Genomic DNA, 19533 nt, shown 5'->3' with positions numbered 1-19533 from the left:
TGGAGGCTTTCTAAAATCACCTCATTAACATCAACTCAGGTGTGGCTAAAAGGGGCCGGTTATGGTTAAGCAAAGATGCTCTTTTCACCTTTATTGTTTTCATCACCAGGAAATTCCAAGGGTTTTAGGAGCCCTGTGCCAGAAATGGGGATGAGAACCATACACACACACACACACACACACACACACATATATATACACATGTATATGTAATTATATATCTATATATAATTATACTTATAAATCACAATATCACAACATATTATGTTTTTGGGAATACAATTTGTACAAAAGGGCCTTGTAAATTACTGCTTTGTTCGGTGAAAATGATCCTTTAATCATTACTGTCCATGTGGTCATAATATTTGTGAGAGAACAGAATACGCTACTCCGAGATACGCCCCTTTGGCATAGGGATTCTTGAGGTGAAGGCAATTAAGAAGAAGCAGATGCAGGAAGGCTCTCTGTCCTCTCTCTATTTGCCTAAAAGCAAGACCTAAATTTACAAAGGTCTTTCTATCAAGGATAATAAAGGTTAACCACTGAGAACTTTAGACCTTTGTGGGCCTGGAGATGGTACCAGAGGAAGCTGCGTAACAAACTTTATTGACTAGTCTCTTTCTATTCTTCATTTCGTTTTTATTTGTCTACCCACAGTTTGGTGGCCCTCAAGATGCAAAGTCTTTTTCTTCATCTTGTCACTTCTCTAAAACTGTATAATTCTTTGTTGAGGGTGGTTATATAAGCAGGGAGTTCTAAGCCACTCCTCTGAGAATTGTTTATTCCCTGGTGTCTCCTACATACACTTAAGAGTACATTTCTGTTTGTTTTTCTCTTATTTATCTGTCTTGGGTTACAGCGGTCCTAGCTGAGAACTTAGAAGAATAGAGGGAAAATTTTTTTTCCCTCTCTTATAATATCCTTCTAAGAAATCACTCACCCAGGTCAAGATGGAGAACAGGAGATTTCCTTGTACTTCCTCCTCCCAGTCAATAATCGCCCCACCTGAGAGAAAACCATGATTCTGACTTCTACAACCAATTCATTTGCATATTATTGAACTTCATATAAATGGAGTCATTTGTTTGATTTATTTCACTCAATAATAATGTCTGTGAAGTTATTCCATGTTGTTTGGGTATCAGTAGTTTTAAAAGTTGTTATTGCTATGTAGTATTTAACTATATAAAAATACTATAATTTGTTTGTTTATTCTTCTATTGATTGATGTATTTGGGTTGTTACCAGCCCTTGGCTATGTATGGGAGGAAAAGTAATTTTTTTCTCAACCCTCATAAGTTCTTAGCTGGAACAGACTCCTGTAACCCAAGACAGATTAACAAGAGAAAACCAAGCAGAAGTGTGTTAACATGTCTATTTCATATGGACATGGGAGAGATCCAGGGATTAAATAATTCTCAAAGAGGTAGCTTTGAATTCCTGTTTCAATACACCTCCAACAATGAACAGTACATTTTTAGAGAAGTAGTAAGACAGTGGAAAAGGGTTTTAAGTCTCCAGGAGGAACAACTTATGGGAAGGCAAGTCAATGTCATCTTTGGTGATCGAACTTTATCCTTTCTGGTAGTGAGGAGATGAGGGACAGCTTTACCTTTGTAAATTTATGTCTTGCTTTTAGGCAAATAGGGGGAGAGTGGAGAACTTTTCTTGTACCCACTTCTTCTCAATTGCTTTTGGCTCAAAATAATCCTTATGCCAAAGTGGCATATTTTGGGGTGGTGTATACTGCTACCCTCCAATAAAGAGGTCACAATGTATTGAACTGACTATTTCACCGCATGCATTTATTGTGTGTAAGCTACACCTCAACATACAATTTTAAAATAATAGTTTGCAAATATTTAGTATGCTATATGGTTGTTATTTTGATACCACAGAATCCAAAATCCCTCCACACCTGAATTTCATAAGGTTTCATAATATGTGCAGTAACGTTGTTTTTCTACATTCCTGACCAGAAAATCATTTGACTCCTGGTGACACAGATTTGGTGCCACAGACGCTGCTGGACAACCAGGCAGAGGAAGAAAGTGAGGCTGGTGTTGGTTTGGAAAGGTAACCCAAAAGGCCTAGTCCCCAGGGAGACGGCTGGTTCTGTTGAAATGCTGCAGGCATCCTCACAATAAGGAATACATGTGCTCTGATAGGATTACCTGTGAAGCAGGCCTTATCTTCCCACTGGTCTCTATTACGCATACGAAAATCCGTTCCCCTAGGGAAAAAAATACTTCACAGAGCTAAAGTAAATATTTTGGAGAGCAAGTCAAGATTGAGTCAGTCACATGGCGTTGGGCAGTAAGACTCCAAAGATAGAAGTTGCTCCACTCTGGAGCCTCATCTCTGTAACTCTCTTGAAGACAGGAACTCCATTTCTTCAGCTCATATACCACCAAGGAAGGAAGCCATTTGGTGTTAACAGATTAATGAATTTAAGCCCAGTTATTGGTAAATCAGCCTTCTGCACAATGTGTGCAAGTAACAAATATTTGCTCTGTGAATTAGGTGAATTATGTGTAGTATCTCATGGAACTGAACTGAAATGTTATCCAATGCTGGTAGACATCACCAACTGATACAGGATGTACTGGAGCAGAGATGTTCACATGTGAGATGCTTGGTTTAATTAAGAAACACATGAAGTCAAGCTTCTGTTAGTTATCAGCCATGCTAAAACCAAAACTCTACAGTTAATATACAGTGGCATTGTTGATCTTTGCAGCTACGTATCTATTTGCTGTTTCTTTTTGTCTAGCATACCTTGAGGAAACACAAAGATCAGGGTGGGCTAAACTATGGCATCTTTTATGTCTAGGGTTCTTCATCAGGACCACCCCGCTTGCCTTCATCCCACCCCTTCCCCATTGCAAGCCCTGGTGATCTTCTGCTCTGTTAACTGATTTACATCTGTGGATTAATGGATAATTGGGCCTGAATTTATTAATTCATTAATACTTAAAACACATGCTCGATGGTATATTTAGTTTCTAATCTTTCCCACTGAGGAATTCTGTGCATGTGTGTGTGGAAAGAGAGATTTAAAGATAAAAACATTTATGGACATACATATACTTCAATGAGGAGGCCGTGACATCAACTGACAGATGAGAGGAAGGGCAGAAAGCACCAAGTTTAGGACTCAGAGCCCACCCAACGCTCCATCTTTACCTTGCATGTTCCTTTGGGAGTGTCCTCTTTTCTCTCTGGGCTTGAGGCTCCCCACTGAATCGTAAAGGAGATGGCCCAGATCCTCTCCAGGGTTCCCTCCAGCTCTGATGTTCTCCTTTGGGCCAGGGCATCTGTTATCACCAGGCCTCCTTGGCTCACCCTGAAAGAAATGCACAAATGGCACCTTACATGAGAAAATGCCCCAAGCAGTAGGCTTTGCCCTCACCCTGATGCAGCTCTCCCTTGAAGGTCAAAGCCAACTGACCTGGCAAAGATCCCTTCGTACTTCGTCCTGTGAAACGTTGGAGGAAGAGGGGTCTGGGTCTCTTTGTCTCAAACTTCTTCCATAAAGGACCAATTCCATCTGCTTGAAGGGTCAAGTAAAGCTGACCAAGAGCAAGGAGAGCATTCAGTACATGAATAATAATTTATCTCAACTCTCAATGTGTAACTCCTGATAGAAGCAGAGGCACACCCCACGTAGCCAGATTCAGGGTCATCAGAGTGGAGGATGTATGACTCAATATGGCCCCCTCCACCCTCCTTCTCACTTCTACACATCTGGGACTCTCATCCCCTGCCCACTACCTTGTCTTCTCTTTCTCCTACTTTTCCCAGATCTCTCCCGCCGTTGTTCCCAAGTTCCTTATCTTGAGTGGGGTTTTAACATTTCCCCACTGCCCCTCCTCTGCCGCAGTGCTGTGCTTTCTCTGAACAAGGCTGAAAACATACCTCAGGACTTAATCTTCCTTCCCTATTCCTTGGCCAAGGCTGGGGTGACTCACATTTATCCTTCCACATGCCCCTCTTACGTGTTTCTTTTCTCCACGGAACCAGTAGTTTTTAGCGAAAGTTGAACTACTCTACGATGCTCTGGGACTTTTCAGGGGATTTTGTAGGGAGGTACAGGGAGGATTCGAAGTTGAGAGTGGCAAGAATATCCAAGAGCCACAAGCAGTTTCCCATCTGGGAAGCTGAAGCAAAATCTTTATTTCATTTCTCCTCAGGGATGAGGAAGATGTTCCTCTGTGTGACGACGTGGAGCTACAAGACAGAGATCTGTCCCCCGAAGAAAAAATATTTTTGAGAGAATTTCCCAGATTGAAAGAAGATCTAAAAGGGAACATTGACAAGCTCCGTGCCCTTGCAGAGGATACTGACAAAACTCACAAGAAATTCACCAAGGCTAACATAGTGGTCAACTCTACTGCTGTCATCTCTGACGCGATGAGCCTCCTGGGTTTAGCCTTTGCCCCAGTAACAGGAGGAGTAAGCCTACTGCTCTCCGCCACTGGTCAAGGTTTGGCAGCAGCAGCTGGGGTCACCAGCATTGTGAGTGGCATGTTGGAAAAATCAAAAAATAAAAAAGCCCAAGCACAGGCTGAAGACATACTTCCCACCCATGACCAAGAGGACAGGGAGGATGAGGCAAACAGGGCAGACTATGTCACAGCTGCTATAAAGATTACCTATAATGGTGTAAGCGTCTTGAAGGATGCCAAGAAAAACATCCGTGCATTTCAGAAACTCAGAGCTGACCCACACTTGGCCAGTGCTAGCAAGCGTCTTCTGACCACTGGCCAAGTCTCCTCCCGGAGCAGCAGGCAGATACAAAAGGCCTTTGGGGGAACACCACTGGCGATGACCAAGAATGCTCGCCTGCGGGGAGGTGTGATGTCCGTCATCTCCCTTGGCCTTGACTGCGTCGCTGTCTCAAAGGGATGGAAGCACCTGAAGGAAGGAGCAAGGACAGAGTTTGCGGAAGAGTTGAGAGCCAAGGCCTCGGAGCTGGAGAGGAAACTCACAGAACTCACCCAGTACTACGAGAGCTTGCAACAGAAAGTAAGGTCAAGGGCCAGAGGGGTAGGGAAGGATTTAACTGGGACCTGTGAAACCAAGTCTTACTGGAAGGGGTTAAGGGAGCATGTGTGGGTGTGGGTGTGGGTGTGTGTGTGTCTGTGTGTATGTAAAGTTTACATGAATGTTTCTTAGGACATGGCATACAATGGTCTTGGAGGTCCAAATAATATCAAGTACATCTTGGAGATGAGGGTGCCTGTCCTGGACAGACCTAGGCATGCCTTCTGTTTATCCCTCAATGCTCCTTAAGGCCTATTGCTGGGAAAAGGGTCTCCCCTGTTTGTTTGTTTGTTTTGAGACAGGGTCTCTGTTGCCCAGGCTGGAGTGCAGTGGCATGATCTTGGCTCACTGCAACCTCTGCCTCCTGAGTGCAAGCAATTCTCCTGCCTCAGCCTCCCAAGTAGCTGGGATACCAGGCATACACCATCATACTCAGCTGATTTGGGTATTTTTAGTAGAGATAGGGTTTCACCATTTTGGCCAGGCTGGTCTCGAATTCCTGACCTCAAGTGATCCAGGCACCTTGGCCTCCCGAAGTGCTGGGATTACAGGTATAAGCCGCCATGCCCAGCTGGGTCTTCCCAGTTTTAACAAAGAGGTCACTGAGCCACAGGGAGAGTTAGGAACTAAATTGTCTCCTCCTCCAAATTCATATGTTAAAGTCCTAAACCAAAATGTGGCTGTATTTAGAGATGGACCCTTTGGGAGATAATTAGGGTTGAATGAGGCCATAGGGTGAGGTTCTTGTCCAATGGAATTGACCTCCTTATAAGAGGAGGAGGAAATACAAGAGGACCTCCCCACCCCTGCTGCACACCTGCACTGAAGGAAGGCTATTTGTAGACACAGCAAGAAGGCAGCCACCTGCAAGGCAGAAGAAGAGAGCCCTCACCAGGAACTGAATGAATCAGCAGCTCAGTCTGGGACTTCTAGCCTCTGGAACTGTGAAACAATAAATTTCTGTGGTATAAGCAACTCAATCTATAGTAGTTTGTTACTATTTTGTTATATATATATATATATAACTGAAGATGACTAAGCCAAGGAGGTTATGTCACTCGCCAAGTGTCTTAGTTTGTTTGTGCTGCTTTAACAAAATACCTTAGATGGGGTAATTTACAAACAACAGAGATGTATCCAGAAATCCACAGTTCTGGAGGCTGGGAAGTCCAAAATCAAGGTACCAGCAGATTCCATATCTGGTGAAGGTTCACTCTGCTTCACAGATGGCACCGTCTTGCTGTGTCCTCATATGGCAGAAGGGGCAAACAAGCCCCCCTGGGTCTCTTTTATAAAGGCACTAATTCCATGCCTAAAGTCAGGGCCCTCATGACTCTATCACCTACCAAAAGGCTCCACTTCTTTATACTATTGGAGGGGCAGAAGGAACTTCCTTTCTAGACCTTGAAGGTTTAAGAATTTGAATCTATAAAACAAGCTGACAATAGACAGGTTAACAGGAGAAAAGGCATATACATTTTTTAATGTGGGCCAGATGGCGGAAGCTTAAATAGCACCCCAAGCTACAGGAAGTGGGGCCTCTGATGGGGAGGTAGAGACTCAGGCCATGGGAGGGGGTAGGGGCAGGAAGTGTATGGTGAGCAAAGTTTGCCTTATTACACTGAGAAAGGTAGATCACCTGAGGTCAGGACTTTGAGACCAGCCTGGCCAACATGGCAATACCTTGTCTCTACTATAAATACAAAAATTAGCCAGATGTAGTGGGCAGGGTACTTGTAATCCCATCTACTTGGGAGGCTGAGGCAGGAAAATCGCTTGAACGCAGGCTGTAGGTGACAGAATGAAACTCCATCTCAAAAAAAAAAAAAAAAAAAAGAGAAGAAGAATACAGTCATGTATCTCTTGGTGACAGGGATACTGTCAGGCCTCTGAGCCCAAACCAAGCCATCGCATCCCCTGTGACTTGCACATCCCCTGTGACTTGCACGTATATACGCCCAGATGGCCTGAAGTAACTGAAGAATCACAAAAGAAGTGCAAATGCCCACCCTTCCTTAACTGATGACACTCCACCACAAAAGAAGTGAAAATGACCGGTCCTTGCCTAAAGCGATGACATTGTCTTGTGAAATTCCTTTTCCTGGCTCATCCTGGCTCAAAAACTCCCCCACTGAGCACCTTGTGACCCTCACTCCTGCCCGCTAGAGAACAACCCCCCTTTGACTGTAATTTTCCTTTACCTACCCAAATCCTATAAAACGGCCCCACCCTTATCTCCCTTCGCTGACTCTCTTTTTGGACTCAGCCCACCTGCACCCAAGTGATTAAAAAGCTTTATTGCTCACACAAAGTCTGTTTGGCGGTCTCTGCGCATAGATGCGCGTGACAGATATATTCTGAGAAATGCGTGTTAGGCAACTGCATTGTGATTATCACAGAGTGTACTTATCCAAACTTAGATGGCATAGCCTACTACACACCTAGGCTATATGGGAGAGCCTATTGCTCGCAGGCTACACACCTGTACAGCATGTGACTACTGAGTACTATAGGGAATTGCAGCACAATGGGAAATATTTGTGCATCTAAACATACGTAAACAGAGAAAAAGAAAAGTAAAAATATGGCATAAAAGATAAGAATTGGCTCTGCTGTGTAGGGCACTTACCACAAATGGAGCTTGCGGGGCTGAGAGTTGCTCTGGATGAGTCAGCGAGTGGTGAGTGAATGTGAAGGCCTAGGACATTACTGTATACTGCTGTAGGCTTTATAAACACAGCACACTTAGGGTACACAAAATACATTTTAAAACATCTTCTTCCTTCGGCATATTAGGCAATAGGAATTTCTCAAGTCCACTATAACCTTATCAAACCATGGTTGTATATGCAGTTGACTGAAACATTGTTATTGAACACATAACTCTAGTTGAAAGAATAAGCAAAAAGCCTATCTCGGTGTGGTGTCTTGAGCAACTTTTAATTATTCTCCTGTCCTGCAATTTGAGTTAATCTTCTCTGATCGATGTAGATTCCAGGAAGGAGTGTCCAGGACCATTGTCTTCCTTCTGGAGAAACTTCCCTTAATCAAATAAGAGAACTTCAAAGAAAGCCCCTCCCTGTGCTTTGGAAAGGAAGGGAAGTGGGCAGGATGGGTCAAAGACAGACCTTCGTTCTCTTATTTCTGAGGCCCTTCAGTCTCCTTTATCCAAAGAACTCAGCATGCCAAAGCACCCTATTTTTTTTTTTTTTTTTTTTGAGACGGAGTCTTGCTCTGTCGCCCAGGCTGGAGTACAGTGGCCGGATCTCAGCTCACTGCAAGCTCCGCCTCCCGAGTTCACCCCATTCTCCTGCCTCAGCCTCCCGAGTAGCTGGGACTACAGGCGCCCGCCACCTCGCCCGGCTAGTTTTTTGTATTTTTTTAGTAGAGATGGGGTTTCACCGTGTTAGCCAGGATGGTCTCGATCTCCTGACCTCGTGATCCGCCCGTCTCGGCCTCCCAAACTGCTGGGATTACAGGCTTGAGCCACTGCGCCCGGCCAAAGCACCCTATTTTAGGGTATCTTTTTTCTGAGCCCTAAACACTATCACACTGGGGACGTCAACTGTGAAAGGAAAATATCTTGGGACCCCAGAATCACCAAGGAAAACTCAAGCTTAGGGAAACTGCTTAGGGCACACCCACCTCCCACTCTGTTCAAAGTTATCCCTCTGCTCACTGAGCTAGATACGTATCTGATTGCCTCCTTTGGAAAGGCTAATCAGAAACTCAAAAGAATGCAACCATTTGTGTCTCACTTATCTGTGACCTGGAAGCTCCCTCCCCACTGAACCGATGCTCTTCTTACATATATTGATTCATGTCTTATGTCTCCCTAAAATGTATAAAACCAAGCTATGCCCCGACCATCTTGGTCACATGTCTTCAGGACTTCCTGAGGCTGTGTCACAGGTGTGTCCTCAACCTTGGCAAAATAAACTTTCTAAATTTACTGAGACCTGTCTCAGATTTTCTGGGTTCACATTTTGGAAACCATGAATGGATTCTGAGTGGAGATGCTCCCGACCTTTGACGAATCTGTCAGTGCTTGGTACCAGCATGAGCTAACTTTATGGCTCAAACCAATAAGACAATTTGCTGAGGTCTGAGAGGACTCCCTCCAGAAAATCCCTGATCTTTTAAAATTTGGTAGAGATCTGAAGTTTATTTTGCTGTACAGCACCTCTTTTGTTGGAGTTTTACTTGCTCCCAACAAGGAAAGCAAGTTTTCCTGCTTTCATGATGATGGAAGGCAGGTGACGTTTTAATGGAGTTTGAGCTCTCTTGTAATGGGGAAAATTGTTTTTGTTTTTTTTTTTTTCCTGCTTCTAGGTACAGGGCAGTCTACAGCCTGAGACCCATCGCTAGGTAAGAAACTGTTTTGGGATTCTGTCTTGCAAATTCTTTTTAAACGACTAAAGTTAGTATTTAACAACCAGCTGGTGTTAATTTCTGCTTACACTTAGAGCACTCAGAAATTGTATAATCTGTGTGACCATTGTTAGTTTTGCTTAACTGTTTTGTTGTTTGTTTCTGTCTTAGTCAAATCCGAAAGGGAACCCTAAATTATGGGGTCAAGGACTCTGACGTAGCAGGAAAACAGCCAGCTTAAAAAATTTTTTTTTAAATTTTAATGACTATAGGGGTTTTATTTACATAACAAGGCCACCTTTTTGCTAGCCAGACCAAACTGAAAGAGCAATGGCTGTACCTCTGAAATAGCAACCTTTTGTCCTAGCTGAGATTTGGTAATAAGATTTTTTTAAAAGTTTTTCAAGGAGCTCAATGGTTGAAAGTCCGCTTATTTAAAACACTCACATCCAAGATGTGTGTGTTTGTGCATGTTTGTATTTGAAAGGCCTTCATGTTTTTGTTTCTTGTTTGTTTTTCTCTCCTAAGACCTTGTCTTTTTTTTGTAGCAAAAAAAATTTTTTTTCCCTTTTACTACTCAGTTGACTGAATTCTGTTTTCACCGATTTCTTGACTAAAATAGTTATTGCAACAGAGGCTACTCTTGTGCTAAGGAAGAATGTAGTTTAATTTTATGTTTAATTTGGCTCAAAGAAAAATAAAAACATCTTCCTCTAACACCACCAGGCTTTTTTCTCTCTGTACCTTATGATGTAAATTTTGCTATTTGATTTTCACCTGGGTTGTTTTCTTTAATGTGCAAATTTAAGGCTATTTAGCTGACAATTGCCTAGGGTTGTAAAACAGGTTATCAAGAGTCTGAAAGTCTAAGATAGGAAAAAAAGGTGGGGGGGTGGGGGTGGGCATTATAAATCTGTAAAATGTACTTCTATTGGCATGCCCAATATGTCCTTACATGTATGTATGTGTTGTGTACACAATGTTTCAGTACTAAAAATATATAAAAGAGCTCCAATTGGCTTAAAGAAAAATAAAAGTGCTTAAATCAGATACTAAAAGAGTAGTCAAATGCTTTTTCAAGATTATGTAACTTAAGTAAAATCTTTAATAAATAAGCTAGCTTTAAAATTATTGGTAAAGTGATGTTAGAAATGTCTTAAGAATTGCCAGCATACATTTTTGTTTGAATTCTATCTGTTTGGGTGAGGGAGAAGGGACAAGATGGAGGAAGGTGAACAAGAAGGCATAATCCATGTTGCTTCCGGGTTCTTCCTCACCAACTTTCCCGCGTGCGGGAAAATGCAGCCCGCCCCGGGAAGATGCAGATCAACTCAGCATAGGCCAGGTGATGTCAATCCGAAGAGATCGAAACTTACCCGGCCACGCCTACGGACACGCCCCTATCACACCCTTATCCCGCCCACTGCCCTCCCCCTTCCAGTACCAATGCATAAAAGTCCGCTGCCGGCAGGAGCCGGTGTGACTTCTTCGGCCCCCGCATTTGTGGACCGGAGAACATCACCCGAGAGCGCCGGCGCGACTTCCCTGGCCCCCCCACACCTGAGGACCAGAGAACCTCGTCCGAGAGTGTATGCTTATTTGCAATAAAAGACTGCCACTTTCTTATGTACTTTGGCCTCATGTTTAATTACTTAGCTCTCCTAAATTAAGTTACATTAAGTTAAATTAAATCAAAACACTATCAATCAAGTGATTTTATACTTATCCCTGCAAAATACCATAAGGTGTCAACATTTGGCATAGGGGTTACAAAACTGTAATGATCTTTGCTTGTGTAATTTTTAATAAATATGATATTGATATGGTTTAATGAAAATAGCTGCATCTTGAATTTAGTAAGATTACCATAACTTCTAATCCTATGGCTTGAGGCAGTTTAGTCCACAGACAAGAAGGAGGTTTGTTTTGGGAAAGGACTGTTATTGTCTTTGTTTCAAAGCTAATCTTAGACTAGATTTCTCCAAAAGTTCATTCAGCCTATGCCCAGGAATGAACAAGGGAGAGCTTGGAGGTTAAGAGCAAGGTGGAGTCAGTTAGGTCAAATTGTTTTTCACTGTCTCAGCTGTAATTTTGCAATGGAAGTTTCATAACTTTAAATCATGACTATCATAATTTTTATAAATAATCTAGGTAAACAATTAAAATGAAATAGGTAAATGTAATGGGATAAATACAAACTGGATGCAATTTAGAATATAAAGTCATATTAAATTAAATAACAGATAATTTATTATTTGTGTATTTTCCAATAAATATATCTTCTAGGAAAACACTCTTGCTTAAAAAAAGTGTCCTTTTTTTTAAACCAAAAAAGGTGAACAAGTTTTGTCTAATTCAGAACTTATTAAAAGTTATCTATAAAATCAGGTAAAAGGAACCAGAAAATAAAAAATAATGTAAATAGGCCGGGCGCGGTGGCTCAATCCTGTAATCCCAGCACTTTGGGAGGCCGAAGCGGGTGGATCACGAGGTCAGGAGATCGAGACCATCCTGGCTAACATGGTGAAACCCCGTCTCTACTAAAAAATACAAAAAACTAGCCGGGCGTGGTGGCGGGCGCCTGTAGTCCCAGCTACTCGGAGGCTGAGACAGGAGAAGGGCGTAAACCCGGGAGGCGGAGCTTACAGTGAGCCGAGATCGCGCCACAACACTCCAGCCTCGGTGACACAGCGAGACTCCGTCTCAAAAAAAAAAAAAAAAAAAATGATGTAAATAAAGTTATAAAGAATTTTTTCAAGGTTAAAAAGCTTAAAGAGAAATAATTTTATATAAGAAAGAATCTTATATGGTAAATTTGATTCAGTGTCTGCTACAGTGGGCGGGTCTTTCTCTGGCCTCCCCGAGCACCTTGCCTTCCCCACCCTGCCATAAGCAATACTTGTCTCCCTTCCCTTTCCTCTCTCTCTCTGTGCAAACTGCAAAGGAATGGTAAAAATCACTGTTTATCTCCTATAAAGTTTTGATTAATGGAAAAAAGGATTCACGAGGCTAATCTTAACCTGTCGTGAATCTGGTGTGTTTTGTGGGTCTTTCTGTATTGTTCTGTCACCAAGAGGGGTACCTTAGGATAAAACGTGGGCTTAGGACACCTGTAAGCCTGTTTTCAGATGGCCCAGCAAACTGGAAAATTACGAACTTTTCAGCGGGTCCCTGAAAAAAATTGAATGAGGTTTTTTCCTTGTCCTGTACGTCCTTGGGAACTTGACCTTATAACCATATGGCTGTGATTTCTTTTTTCACAGTAGTGACCTGGATTCAGAGTCCAGTTCCTGGCTTAAGGAATGAGTCTTTTATCTTCTGTCTGTCTGTGTATTTATATAGGTTCTGTGTGTGATATTTATATATGAAAGAGCTTTGATTAATTTTGTTTAATAATAATAAGAGCTTAAATCAAATATTTTGTCAGAAAATTAAAAAGTATAATGCCTTTTATTTAGTTCATGTAACTTAAGTAACCTTTGGGAAACGAAGACAGTTTTAAAGACTATTTTTTTTTTTTTTTTTTTTTTTTTTTTGAGACGGAGTCTCGCTCTGTCGCCCGGGCTGGACTGCAGTGGCCGGATCTCAGCTCACTGCAAGCTCCGCCTCCCGGGTTCACGCCATTCTCCTGCCTCAGCCTCCCGAGTAGCTGGGACTACAGGCACCCGCCACCTCGCCCGGCTAGTTTTTTGTGTTTTTTAGTAGAGACGGGGTTTCACCGTGTTCGCCAGGATGGTCTCGATCTCCTGACCTCGTGATCCGCCCGTCTCGGCCTCCCAAAGTGCTGGGATTACAGGCTTGAGCCACCGCGCCCAGCCAATAAAAATATTTTCAAAAATGTAAATATTTGATCTAAATTATGCAGGTCAGATATTAGGTTTACTAAATGTAGTAAAGTCATAAACTGCTTTTTGGCTTTTAAAAATTGTTCAATTTGCCGGGCGCGGTGGCTCAAGCCTGTAATCCCAGCACTTTGGGAGGCCGAGACGGGCGGATCACGAGGTCAGGAGATCGAGACCATCCTGGCTAACACGGTGAAACCCCGTCTCTACTAAAAAATACAAAAAACTAGCCGGGCGAGGTGGCGGGCGCCTGTAGTCCCGGCTACTCGGGAGGCTGAGGCAGGAGAATGGCGTAAAAACCCGGGAGGCGGAGCTTGCAGTGAGCTGAGATCCGGCCACTGCACTCCAGCCTGGGCGATACAGCGAGACTCCGTCTCAAAAAAAAAAAAAAAAAAAAAAAAAAAAAAAAAAAAAAATTGTTCAATTTATTTTGGAGTATTATATTCTAGATAAGGCCTGGGACATGTGGAATTAGCCATGCCCCCTAGCTGTGTTGGAAATAGTCAGACCCTCTGGTGGCCTAGGCTCCACACCTGGTACATAATTAATATCACTTACTAAGCAGGTTTTTCACCAAAAGTAAAAGTTGCTAAGAGTTAACACTGTAACAGGTAATTAAGACTACTAAAGAAACAGTTCCACCTGTAAGGTTAGCAAAGTGATTTTTTTTTTTTTTTTTGAGATGGAGTCTCGCTTTGTCGCCCAGGCTGGAGTGCAGTGGCACAATCTCGGCTCACTGCAAGCTCCGCCTCCCAGGTTCACACCATTCTCCTGCCTCAGCCTCCCGAGTAGCTGGGGCTACAGGCACCCACCACCACACCCGGCTAATTTTTTGTATTTTTTAGTAGAAATGGGGTTTCACAATGTTAGCCAGGATGGTCTTGATCTCCTGACCTCATGATCCACCTGCCTCGGCCTCCCAAAGTGCTGGGATTACAGGCATGAGCCACCACGCCCAGCCGTGAATTTTCTTTTCTTCCCCTAAAGGGTTAGAGGATTGTTTTAAGTTAGATAGAATAAAGCTGAAGGTTTTTAAGAAAGTTGTGGAAGTTTTATTAAAAAAATTAATTGTAAGAGATTTTGTGTGCGAATATATTGGCTAAAATTAAAGAGGCATTATTCAGTTTTTCCATAAATTAAACATTGGAATAAAAGCACAACAGGTTTTTGTTAGAGCAAAAACCTGCTTATGACCTACTCTTTAACAAACATTTGTAAAGGGTTATAAAAAGTTTATGAGAATCTTACCTTATGGTCAAACATTAATATTGGGTAGATATGTCTATAAGGTTTTATTAAGAACTGGGTTTGACATCAATAATGCACTAATGCGACAGTGACATTTGGCTTATTTAGTATAAAAGTCATACAGGAAGCATCATCAAATAAGAAATGGTGTTTGGCTTTCTTTGGGCTGTGTTTGTATAAATGTTACCAGTAAGTGTTCCAAAATTATTTTTAAGAAAAACTCCTATAATTATGATATGACTTAGAGTATGTTATTAATAATTATAATTGTTATATAAAATCACCATATGCCACAGAGGTAACCAAATTTCTTTGTCTATCATGTTTTTGACTGTGGTTGTCCTAAGATGTTTCATCACCCACAAACAATTGTTGTCTTGTTTTAACCCTCTTTAAAAAGTGGTTTATAATCAACTATAAAACTCTAACAGGTGTTCTCGAGTGTAGGATTCTGATAATTTTGGAAATGTGACATCAGAATAGAGAAAAAACTTTCAGAACTCTCATGGAGAGCTGAAATGTTCATAGCTGTCAAACAGAACAGAAGTTAACTGCATGGAGTAAACTAATAGAAGTCTAAAGTAATCTTTTGTTTTTTACTTTGCTTAAAATGTTGCTGATCCTTTTTTTTGTTTTTCAGAGACAAGGAAACTTTTCTTTTGAGCTATTTACAGCTTTTAACAATTGAGTAAATTGTACTTCGGTGAACAAAATTTGGAGCATATTTGTTTCTCTCTACATGATTTCTCCAGAATTTGAAAACTAGTTGCGAGTATTCTTAACTTGTGGCAGTATAGTTATTTGCATAAGTGCAATTAGAATCTGTTTTCTTTTGTAACAGGGCACAATTGGAAAAACTGATTATTTTACCAAGGCCTTGACTGGAATATTGTGCTTTCCTTTAAAGAATCAGACTTAACTGTAAAGCCAATAAAAGTCCCTTGGGAAAACTGGCCTCATATCTTGCCTCCACAGTCCCTGTATAGGGTTTCTGATTGGTGGTAAGTAAAGAACGTCACTTTCTATCAGGCCCAGGGGCCCCAAGTTATCTTGGAACCTCAGGAGGAGAGGAATTTACTCAATTCATAGGTATTTGAGGATACAAACCCATGGCAAGGCTTGGCTCTAATAAAAGTCCTATCTAAAATTCCTTCTATGGAACAGAGTTCCATCAAAGCCAATTTACAAAGAGCTTATGTAAAAAATAATTATTCTTGAAGCACTTTAGACAAATAATTAGGTCAAGTATGAAAAGGCAAATTGGTGTTGCCATCATTTGTCTTTAGTAAAAATGGGAAACTGGAGAGAGAAATATTATGTTTCAAAAACTATGGTACACTTGTTAATAAATTCTAAAAATCAGTTGTTTTTAAGTTTGTTTCTGCAATTTAGGCTAACCCTGCTTATTCCTGTAAACCAACCATTCCTGACTGCAGCTTAAAAGAAACAAGACAGATGGGTAATGTAAAAATGTGAATCAATATTCTAATTCTGAGCACATTGGACTCAACTATCGATCCCACGTCAGCTTGGCTCCAACAGTTGCCCAGTTCATGGAAAGCCTTCTAATTTAGTTTACTTGGAATAATTTTACTTATTTTGCTTTACTGTTGTGGAATATATTGCTATTGTACTCTTTCTGTGTAGGAATAAGGATATGCTTGCTCAACGACTTCTTAAATTAAACACTTATTAATCTTCCAGGTATCACCCCTTGTCAAAACTTGGAGTTATGAATGGCCATTACTATACTGATACTTTCTGACTGAGCTCCTCTATACCCTAAACACAAGAGACTCTCATAGTTAGGCAGGAATATCATCACCCCTATTCAGTCTGAAGAAGTTACAGAAGATGAATCTTGGTCTCTCTGCAACCCTTATGATTAAGGGTTCTCTTATAAAAGGGAGGGAAGAAATGTCAGAGGTGTTTAAACCAGAGCAACTCCATCTGGAACACAGTCTGGGTAAAATAAGGCTGAGACCTCCTGGGCTGCATTCCCAGAGAGTTAGGCATTCTAAGTCACAGGATGAGACAGGAGGTTAGTACAAGATACAGGACATAATACCTTGAGGATAAAATAGGTTGCAATAAAGAAACCAGCTAAAACCCGCCAAAACCAAGATGGCGATGAGAATGACATCTCTTCATCCTCACTGCTCCACTCTCATCAGAGCCATGACAGTTTACAGATGCCATGGGAACATCAGCAACTTACCCTCTATGGTCTAAAAAGGGGAGGCTTGAATAATCCACCCCTTGTTTAGCATATAATTAAGAAATAACCATAAAAATGGGCAACCACCAGTAGCTCTTGGGGCTGCTCTGTCTATGGAGTAGCTATTCTTTTTTTTTTTTTTTTTCTGAGATGGAGTCTTGCTCTGTTGCCCAGGCTGGAGTGCAGTGGCACCATCTTGGTTCACTGCAACCTCTGCCTCCCAGGTTCAAGTGATTCTCCTGCCTCACCCTCCCTAGTAGCTGGGATTATAGGCACGTGCCACCACACCCAGCTGATTTTTGTATTTTTAGTAGAGATGGGGTTTCACCATGTTGGCCAGGCTGGTCTCAAACTCCTGACCTCATGATCCACCTACCTCAGACTCCCAAAGTGCTGGAATTACAGGCATGAGCCACTGCACCTTGTCCATTCTTTTATTCCTTTACTTTCCTAATAAACTTGCTTTCACTTTACTCTGCATACTTGCCCTGAGTCCTTTCTTGTGCAAGATCCAAGAACCTCTCTTGGGGTCTGGATGGGGACCCGTTTCCAGTAACACGTTCACTCGCCTGCATGCACAGTCAGTCCTCAGTAGACCTGTATTGTTTTATGCCAGCTTCTATAGTAGGAGCCAAAGATAAGACGGGAGGATTCCTGGGAGAAATGTATTTTGTGTTCTCTTTTCCATATCAACTCACCCTCTTGTTGCCTCTCTGTGTTCTCTTCCTCCCCGACCCTGGCAGTAATCCTGGCTAGGATCCTGGGTCTGCACAAAAAAGGGTGTCACTGGAACCTGCTCAACCACATACCAGCGGGAAGGAGAGAGCCCCTCTGCCTGCCCCCAAGACTCAAATCCTTGAAGCTTCTTCAGGACTTCAGAACCTGTAGGAGTTCTCCTGGCTGCCCAGCTCACCTATCTTAACAATTGTTTTTATTTTCTATGCTTTAGCTGCTATTTTGAAAGTAGTGCATAGACAAGTTTTTTTTTTTTTTAAATTCAGGAAACTAAAACATAGGAACAAATAATGCACAATTAAGAGTGACAACTGTTGGTATTTTGGCATAGAATTTCCTTCCTGTGTTTTTCTTGCTTTGGGGGTTGAAATACTTGCTTTATGTCATTAGAATATTGTCATTAGACTACCTGCTGGGGACCATTTCTCAAGGCTGTATTACAAAATATGCATTATAACATATGTTTCTGCAACCCACTGAGTTTTCTTTCTAATTTCCAATTTTCTCATTTGCCTACAGATCTGTAACTTTTTGTTTTGCTGTTCTTACTGTAGTTGAAAAAATAGGCAAAAAGTCTGTCTAGGTTGATGTCTTGAGTGGCTTTTCATTGTTCTCCTCTCCTGCAATATGCGTTAATCTTCTGTAGTTGATGTAGATTCCAGGGAGGGGGGTCCAAAGCAATTGCATTCCTTCTGGACAGAATTTCCCTTAATCAAAAGAGAACTTCAAAGAAAGCCCCTCTCTTTGCTTTGGAAGGGAAGGAGGCAGTGGCAGAAGGTCAGAGAGAGACCTTTGTAAACCAAAATAAAATTCAAAGCCCCCCACCCCAACAACCATCTGAATGGACTTCTTCTTCCAGGTCAGAGCCCTCTACATTTAACCTGAAAGAATAGTTCAGGCCATGATGGGAAGCGGGAGTTCGGACATGCCTCAGTATGCCCTCCTCTCTTTTAGAATAAAGGAAAAGCCAATCAGCATTTCATATCAATACAGAACTTAAGCCTGCTATCTGGAGACTTCATCTGCAAGATAAAGCTTTGGTCTCCACAACTTCTTTTTTTTTTTTTTTTTTTTTCTGAGACGGAGTCTCACACTGTTGCCTGGGCTGGGCTGGAGTGCAATGGCGTGATCTCAGCTCACTGAAACCTCTGCCTCCCGGGTTCAAGCAATTCTCCCGCCTCAGCCTCCTGAGTAGCTGGGTCCACAGGTACCCACCACCACACTTGGTTAATATTTTGTTTTGTATTTTTAGTAGAGACGGGGTTTCACTATGTTGGTCATGCTGGTCTCGAACTCCTGACCTCATGATCTGTCCGCCTCAGCCTCCCAAAGTGCTGGGATTACAGGCCTGAGTCACTGGGCCTGGCCCTATTGTTAATAATTCTTTCAAACAATTGCCAATCAGAAAATTTTTAAATCTACCTATAACCCTATAAACTGGAAGCACCCACCTCCCCAACAAGTGGTCCCAGTGTTGGAAGTAAATGCTCCCTGCCGCCAAGTGAAAATAACACTCAGGCAAAAGTTTTCTCAGCAAGGCAATTTACTTCTATGGAAGGGTGCATCTCGCAGATGGAGCAATGGCGAGAGCACACTGGACAAGGGAAGGAAAAGGAGTCTTATGTCTAAAGAGGCTAGTCCCTACTGCTGTGTCTTTCCCCTATTGGCTAGGGTTGGACCACACTGTCTAAGCTAATTCCAATTGACTGTTTTAAGGAGAGCAAGGGTAAGAGCCAGAGTGGTGGGGTAAGTATTTTCAGCAGGAAGGATGCTTACAGAGCAGGTGACCAAGGATGACTAAGGACAGAGCAGGTGACTAAGGACAGAGCAGGTGATAGAGGCTAGGAAGGGGTTGTTTATTGAAAGTAGGGGCAAGGAGACATAAAGAATGAGGAAGTTAAACTTTAAAATAGAGAACAAAGAACAGGGGAGCTGAACATACTGATACATTGGTTCTTTGGAGAGGATCTCAGAACTCATTGTACTTAACGATTTTCTCCCTCTTGAATTTTAAAGGAAGTTAACAGGCTAAAACTTTTTTTTTTTTTTTTTTTTTGAGACGGAGTCTTGCTC

At 42.0% G+C, this 19533-nt stretch overlaps 1 protein-coding gene and 1 long non-coding RNA gene across 10 annotated transcripts in view; one reads left to right on the top strand and one right to left on the bottom strand.

Moving 5' to 3' along the window:
- The window catches only part of LOC119627320 (uncharacterized), a 24290-nt gene extending 20105 nt beyond the window's left edge, over nt 1-4185 (bottom strand). For both annotated transcript variants that reach the window (XR_005243491.2, XR_012089466.1), the window contains exons 1-2: nt 3452-4185; nt 3187-3346 (exon numbers count right to left, since the gene is read on the bottom strand). This is a non-coding gene — a long non-coding RNA (uncharacterized lncRNA). The remainder of the gene's footprint in view (nt 1-3186; nt 3347-3451) is intronic.
- The window catches only part of APOL6 (apolipoprotein L6), a 27056-nt gene extending 7523 nt beyond the window's left edge, over nt 1-19533 (top strand). The window contains exons 3-6 of one of the 8 annotated variants that reach the window (XM_073006769.1): nt 1980-2076; nt 4194-5028; nt 9379-9414; nt 17469-19533. In XM_073006769.1, the coding sequence (XP_072862870.1) occupies nt 1980-2076; nt 4194-5028; nt 9379-9414 (968 nt within the window). In that variant the 3' untranslated portion in view covers nt 17469-19533. Of the gene's footprint in view, nt 1-1979; nt 2077-4193; nt 6045-9378; nt 9415-10624; nt 11699-17468 lie in introns of those variants that run through there. The other 7 variants (XM_073006766.1, XM_073006768.1, XM_073006764.1 and 4 more) reach the window with 7 other exon arrangements.

The sequence above is a fragment of the Chlorocebus sabaeus genome, chromosome 19 (assembly GCF_047675955.1).
Source record: "Chlorocebus sabaeus isolate Y175 chromosome 19, mChlSab1.0.hap1, whole genome shotgun sequence".
Classification (NCBI taxonomy): domain Eukaryota; kingdom Metazoa; phylum Chordata; class Mammalia; order Primates; family Cercopithecidae; genus Chlorocebus; species Chlorocebus sabaeus.
This window is presented reverse-complemented; position numbering and strand designations above follow the sequence as displayed.